We start from the raw sequence: 7,640 nt of genomic DNA on the forward strand, positions 1-7,640 counted from the left end.
AATAGAAAAGTAAAAAAGAAAAATGAACTGGACTGAGAGTTAAGGTCAAATGAAATTATAAGAGTCTCTACTCATAAGATATTTTTGTCTCTTCTTTCCAGTTTTTGTTTGCAGGAAATGAGAGGGATCCTCTGATTACCAAATTTACTCTCAACAGGGGTTGGTCCCCATCTGGAGCAAAAGGCTTCAGTAACCCCAATCCAGCATTTTCTCGACAGACTTCTAACTCAAAGAGTACTGTGGCCTATTTCTGCAGGTATGTACAGCTTGCTTAAGAGTTTCAGCCCTAATAAAGGTCAGGAAAGTGCCAACTAATCTTGAAGGACCAGGATACACTGAGATCAGAAACCAAGGATGAGGTGTGCCCAGTTATACCTGTTGAGTCTTCATAGTGAATCTTATTTCCTAATCTATAAAGAAGGGTTGAGTGATGGAATGGAGTGTGGATAACCCTCCACAGCAGATTCCTACTCCTGTCAAATCCGGACAGTCAAGTCCTAATTGAGTATATTTTAATGACCTTTTCACAAACAGCCCAGACTACATCCAACCATTAACCAACTCCCTGCCCACAAAGATTACCTCAAAGGGACACCTCAAAGTCATTTTGTCACATGATGGAATTTCTCACCCCTCACATTTTGATGCTACCAAACCAAGTTCCTTCTTGGTACAATTTAACTTGTGTTCTTCTGTTTTACACTTATTAGACACATTAAAAAAGCTAGTTATACACATCAGTGCAATTCAAATAAAATGGCATTCTTCTATTTTCTTAGGCCCCAATATGCGTAATGGGTCCTTTTAGATGTCAGCTTCCATATTTTAGGGAAATATTTTGTATTTCATAGTAGTTATAGGTTATGAATCCTGAATTTGAAAAGAAATTCATGAAATCGACATACAGGAGAATGGGAGTAGCCACAGCCAAACAGTATATGTCCTTACTGGAACATACTTTTTAATATTGCCTTCTATTCTAAAATACAGGTTTTTAGCTTAGTGGGTCCTTTTTTAGGATGGCCCCCAAAATAATAATAATAAATGTATATAAATCATCACTCAACTCACCAACAACAAAAAAAGTAACCCCCTCAGAAAACAAACCAAACCATTCCAGTTGATTCTTGCAATCTTGTTTTTACAAATTAACCTACTTGAATTTAAGTTTATCCCTTTGATATTTCAAGACTCCTAGTTTTGTTTCTTAATTTTCCATGTAAAATTTCACTGTGGGTACTTCTAGAGTGGTATAGCTTTAAACGCTAAAACATTTATCTTGAAAAACTCTAAAATTGATCTGTCTTTATCAATAAGACCATTCTATTATTGATTACTCTTTTTCATCTTAAATTTAATAAAAAGTCAAAGAGAAGAAAAAGCTGGCTTAAGAGTTAATGTTGCAAATCAGTGTAGGCTGCAAAAAAAGAATACCAAGAGAATAAAAATTATTTTACTAAAACTACTTTAAAATATATATTTTATGATTTAAAGTAAAATATCACTAGGTTGATGCGTTTCTGGAAATTGGCAACAAGCTGATCTGTAATTGGAAATGGTAGTAAAATACATGCTAGTCAAGACACAGGTTCCATGGTCTGAATGTTTGTGTCTCTCCACAATTCACACGTTGAAGCCTAATCACCAAGGTGATGGCATTAGGAGATGGGGCCTTTTGGGGACATTTAGGTCATGAGCACAGGCCCTCACCAATAGGATTAGCACCCTAATAAAAGAGACCCGAGGGAGCTTGTTAGCCTTTTTGTCCTTCCACCATGTAAGGACCCACTGAAGGCAACATCTATGAAGAACAGGCCCTCGCCAGACACCAAATCTGATGGTGCCATGATCTCCGATTTCCCCACCTCCAAAACTGTAAGCAATACATTTCTGTTGTTTAGAAACTACCCAGTCTATGGTATTTTTCTGTAGCACCCCAAACAAACTAATAGGTATCCCGTCATAATACTCGTCTGTGCTTAAATTCTCCTCCCTACCATCCCATGCTTACTAAAAGACCAATAGTGATGGATGCAAGGGATTTGGCAAAAGCAGAATAAAAGGAAATAAAAAACTAGAAATATTTTGCTCACAGTGCAGTAAGATTTCTGGAGATCTAAATCCTTGGAGAAGCAGATATTATACTTCTTGTTTATATTTACTCCATAATGTCAAAATAAATACATATTCAGATCTACATTAACAAATACTACTATTTTGTGGTCATGTGTGTGTGTGTGTGCATGTGCACGTGTATTTATTTTTTGAATATATATATATATATTCATTTGGAAGTTAAAACTCGGATTGGAATTTTAACAAATCTCTCTTGGAATTTTCTTAGGAGCCAGTTTTCTTTCTCCCAAATTTTCTCATTCTCAGTTTCTACTCCAAAGTTTCCATGTTAAAGGAACATCAAAATCCAATTAAACATGTCTCCAAAAAATGAGTATTAAATAGATCATTATGGTGAGCCACTAGGGATGCTAAAGAGATCAAATGAAAGTCTGACTAAAAGGAAGAGTTCAATTTAAGGAGAAGAGAAGGAAGAATTTTGAAGAGCAAAAACTGAAGAAGAGACACATTGGATGATTTTCCTCCCTGTTTGCTGTTTGAGAGTGCATTTTCCTGTTTGCTGTTTGAGAGTGCATTTTTAAGAATTATCATATCTACCAAGAAATAAAAGACTCTATATCTTCTAGACAATGATCTAGATTTGATAGTCTCTGAGATTTAATTCCTAAACAAGTACGGACATAAAGTGAGGTGACAAAGAAAGTTAAAAGAATAAAGAAAGTAGATTAAAACAGAAAAAAAAGAGAAAAATAGTACTGCAAAAAGAGACAGAATAAAACTTTTTTAGGAAGAAGAGAATATATTGTATTCATTGCTTCAGAAAGTTTCAAAATGCTTCAAATAAAATTGCACACAGCTGTTTGGTTTCCTCTCCAGAGGACCTAATTGGAAAGATCTGAACATTATCTTCTGTGGCCAGACAGCCTTGCTTTATTTCTTTTCTTTGTTTTCTTAAGACAGGATCTCACTCTGTCACCCAGGCTAGAGCACAGTGGCATGATCAAGATTCACTCTAGCCTCAACCTTCCAGGCTCAAGTGATCCTCCCTCTTCAGTCTCCTGAGTAGCCCTGAGTAGCTGGAACTACAGGCATGTGCCATCATGTCCAGCACAGCTAATTTTTGTCAGTTTTTGTTTGGTTGGTTGGTTTTGTAGAAACGGGGTTTTGCTATGTTGTCCAGGCTGGTCCTAAACTCCTGGGCTCAAGCGATCCACCCGCCTTGGCCTCCCAAAGTGCTGCCTTGCTCTGTTTTTGAGGGGACTCAACGATAGAGCATGGACATTTTGTCAATCCGAATTTTATGGTGGCAAGGGCGCTCAGTTGGGTTTGAGGAGACTCGGGTTTTGGTTCTAGCTTCGCCACCAAATACATAAATTAGTTTGAGAAAGTCGGTTAATCTCTGAACTGCAATTCCTTGTTTCTAAAATGAGTGGGGTTGAAATGCATAAATTTCTTTCTAGTTCGAATTTATCGGATAATCTTTTCAAGTTCTTCCACCAAAACTGTATCCATCTGCTAGTCTTTAAATAAACACTAAGAACACATCTAAATAGTTGAGAAAATAAGTAAAAGCAAAACAAATGCAACAAAGTCACTTAGAAGCTGGAACTTTTATATAAAATCAATATATGTTCAAATAATCAGGTTTTTTAAAACCTCTCAGTAATTGCTTTTTTTTTCTCCTGCTTAATTTCAGGTCTACAGGTGCAACATTTTCTGAACTCTAAATCCAGCTTTCCATAGGGGAGAGTAAAGTCACAGCCAATTCCCCACCATATTCTTAGTTCTCTTAATGAAAAGGAAGAAATCCTATAATACATCTTCATTATGGTAGGCCAATATATGTGAAAGTTAAATAAGAAGCATAGTCTATAAAGGCAGTGGTGACATGGAATGGATATTGTAAATTCACTTTGCTTACATACCCTAGAGATTATCAGTGACATCATTATATTCAGAATTACAGCACTATGATACATGTTTGGATATTATATGTTTGGATATAATATCCAATTACATGTTTGGATATAATATCCAATTCTTTGGCTATTATATGTCACAAAGGAAGCTCAAACCAGCCCAACAGGTAGCATTATCCTGATGGGTAACCACAGACTAATGTATGGTCCACCTTTCAGGACCAGGACTTTTTCCCAATGGAATCCTGAAGAATTATTCAGGCTAAACTTCTAATTGACTAGAAGGCTTGTGCTACTCAATATGGTAGTCATCAGCCACACTGAACTCTTTAAATGTGAGTTCAAATTAAGATGTCTTAAAAGTGTAAGATACACACTTTGAAGACAGCACCAAAAAAAAGAGGAATGTAGAATACATCATTCATAGTTTTACTCTTGATTAAATGTGGAAATAATATATATTTTATATTGATTGGGTTAGGTAAAATCTATTAAAATTAATTTCATCTGTTTTTCACTGTTTTATTGTGGCTGCTTGAAAATTTAAAATTAAATATTTGGTTCACACTTGGGGCTCAATTTATATTTCCATTGGGACAGTGTGGGTCTATACCATAAATTCATCAATACAGGGGCATTCCTGTCCTGTTTTGCATGATGTTCTCAACACCGAATTGGAATGATTAATAAATGTGCTGAATGCACTATTACTGAGTGCCAAACAGAGCATGATAACCAAGGTCCACTCTCCCCCTGAACATTGCTGGAGACATCCTGAAATACCTTACTCTCTTATTCTTGAACTCTTCTGTTCCAAACTGATCATTTCCCTCATGTTCTTTTTTGTATTAATTAAGTTTAGATTAATACTTCACTGTTTTCCAGTTTCAAATATGCTAATATACAATGCTTCCTTACTTTAAGCTCCAGTCCCTTGAATAACTTGAATTCTCCTCAATCTCCTTAGTCAATTAATTGCATTTTCTTCCTTAGGGTGATATGCTAGTCTCTTCTCAATTTAGCATCAACCTTAGCTTCTTCAAACGCAGAGACTACATTTCCCAGAATCTCCCTCCTGGCCTGTGTATTTCCAAGTTGGAATCTGCAAATGAGAGGCTTTCGCTCAAAGTTTAGAAGGAAGAAGAGGAGGAGACCATTATATTCCAGAGTCAGTTCCAGAAAGATGCATGGGCATCGAAGTTGCTTCCAGATGAACTTCTTGAGGACTTACTGCATCTGTGGTGCTGACTGAGATAGCAGGTACAGAAGTAAAGCTAATGAAGTTTAAATTTCAGGGCTCCTATCTTGTGCCGATCCTTTCTAAGACTCTAGGAGCAGTCCTAGCAATTTAGTATTCATAGCAATTTAGTATTCATAACTTTATCTCAAAAAGGGCTCTCTAAATTGTATGAGTTTTAAGTGTCACAAAACCTCAATCCAGCCCTGAATTGCTGAGAACTTCCGAAAGATCTTGTGGCTCCAATGGCTTCAGGAGAACTCCTGAGAACCACTGTCTTGGGGACTGGAGTCTGAGATCTTCAACGGAGCTTCTCTGAGTTTCCCTCCTTCAGCCCTTCCAACGGTTGTGAAAGCTTTAACTTCCTCCATGCTAGGAACAGAGTGGCATTTGTTTTTATGATCAAATCAATAATTGCTTAAAAATGATTGCTGTCAGCAATTAGATTATAATTCTTTGTTGACTTAAACTTAATAAGTGATGATACTGTCTTACAACAGAAATGTTGATAGTAAAAAATAATTTAACATCACATCAAAAGACCTTACGACCAGCTCCATTCTGGTCAACATTGGATACTCATAATGGTGTACTTGACAAAGTATTTGCTTAGCAAATATGAGTGTATGAATTAGTGAATGACAGAATGGATAAATTTATGTGTATCTGTATCCAAGTTGCTTCCTAGTTATGATTATTAAAACAACATAGATCATGTTTGTTCTAATTTTCTTTAGATTTATTTAGCCCAGTACCAAGAACTTCCAGCTGCTCACTGCTTTTTTTGGATGACAATGATGAGTAGTTTTGGGAGCCAGTCCAGCACAAATTCTAGGAAATCCCAGGGTGCATCTGTAATTATTTTAGGGTCTTCCAGAGGTTGGAGACCACACCTGTTAGTTATGAATTATTTCCAAGGATGAAATTTTTTAAAAGGCTTTACTTTTGGATCGGTTTGAAGAGTTCAATCTCTTTTTTCCTGTAATGTAATTCTGAAAGGTAATGGCAATGATAATCACTTTGCTGAATAAGAAAGTCAATGGTCAGTCCTCACCAGAATAAATCATTCTTATAATTTAATTGTAATTAAGAGCATAACTTTTCAAATTAAGAAAGAATTTAATCATTCTCAGAATTAGACCAGCATTTTAAAAGCATCTGCATTTATATAACATCACTGTATGCTCCATATTGAAGTCAAACTAAAATATGAATCTAACATTTAAGAGTTTGTAATTTTTAAAATATTGATGAATTACATAGAAAAGCTCAAAATTCCATAATTTGCCATTTTTTCAAATAATTTATTTTCTTTGTGTTTTTTGTGGATGAAACAAGAAAGTAAGAATTCAGGAAAGTTTCATAATTGATAGCAAATGTGCAGATAAGTAATTGAGTTTGGAAGAATTTGATCTGTTTTCATTCTGTAAAAATGTATTATGTCCAAACTCTGTGCTACATACTATACTAACCAGTGGAGATACAAAGATGAATTACACTTGATAGTTACCTACTGATGTAAGGTAGACATCGACATTCCAGATACATTCCTGGAAAAAATTTGGTAAATTGTTTCAGGGAACAGGCAATAACTTAAAAAACAAACAAAACGAAGGAGCTTTAAGTGGACTGGACATTGGAGTTACACATGATAATCTCATCTACTTTTCATGTCACCTTTGAGAACCTCTCATAAGGAAGGAAACCGACTCTAGGATATTGAATCTCTGTCCCAAGTTAACCTGGTTAATAAAGAACAGAGCCAGAATTTATACCTCGCCTGTCTGAACCCTAGGGGCCAAATAATCCTGTATTCCAGACAGTCTTTGGGTATAGATCCCAGACCCTTTGGCCCTGTGTTTAGTACCATCCAGTCCATTCTCAAAGAGCCATGCGGGCTCATCAAGTTGGGAATAATGTTGATTGGGTGATCTGTTTCTCTATACCTCTCATCCTGGAGGTTAAGAGGGCTCAGTTCCTTAAGCTTTCACCAGCTGGCAGAGGCAACTGGAGCAGAAGGTAGGACGTGGATTTATTCAGCTTTTTTCAAGTACCTTATTAAATATATATTGACAGCTCATTATTTGTCGCGGTTAAATTGGTGTAAACTCTGAATTTACATTAAATCTGTGAGGTCAATTTCCTCATCTGCGTGTTACAGATGAAATTATCCGTATATTACCTTTCAGGAGTAAGTTGCCAAATAGTCTTAAGGTTTTATTATTCCAGTTCTTAATGGCTGTGCTACGAATAGCTGTTGGGGCTTGATATAAGTTGAATGACTGACTAGATGCAAAGGATTTAAAAACAAGTGTTTGAGACAGTAAAGCGCAGAGTAGTTTGGGTGCCCTATTTTACCTCTCCTATAGGTCAGCTGCGGGTGTCAAGATGGGTTGAGGGAGGAGAGC

The 7,640-nt window shown here is 36.2% G+C and overlaps 1 protein-coding gene across 8 annotated transcripts in view; it reads right to left on the reverse strand.

Moving 5' to 3' along the window:
- LOC103218594 (uncharacterized) overlaps nt 1–7,640 on the reverse strand; it is a 54,124-nt gene that overhangs the window by 45,000 nt on the left and 1,484 nt on the right. For 3 of the 8 annotated variants that reach the window (XR_012094440.1, XM_073020452.1, XM_073020450.1), the window contains one exon: nt 6,743–6,782. The exons of 4 other annotated variants lie outside the window; for them this stretch is intronic. Coding sequence is in view for 3 of the 4 variants with exons in the window: in XM_073020452.1 (XP_072876553.1) it covers nt 6,743–6,782 (40 nt within the window). In the remaining variant the exon portion in view is untranslated. Of the gene's footprint in view, nt 6,225–6,742; nt 6,783–7,640 lie in introns of all 8 variants that reach the window. One more of the 8 variants, XM_073020451.1, reaches the window with a different exon arrangement.

Source organism: Chlorocebus sabaeus, chromosome 11, assembly GCF_047675955.1.
Source record: "Chlorocebus sabaeus isolate Y175 chromosome 11, mChlSab1.0.hap1, whole genome shotgun sequence".
Lineage (NCBI taxonomy): Eukaryota > Metazoa > Chordata > Mammalia > Primates > Cercopithecidae > Chlorocebus > Chlorocebus sabaeus.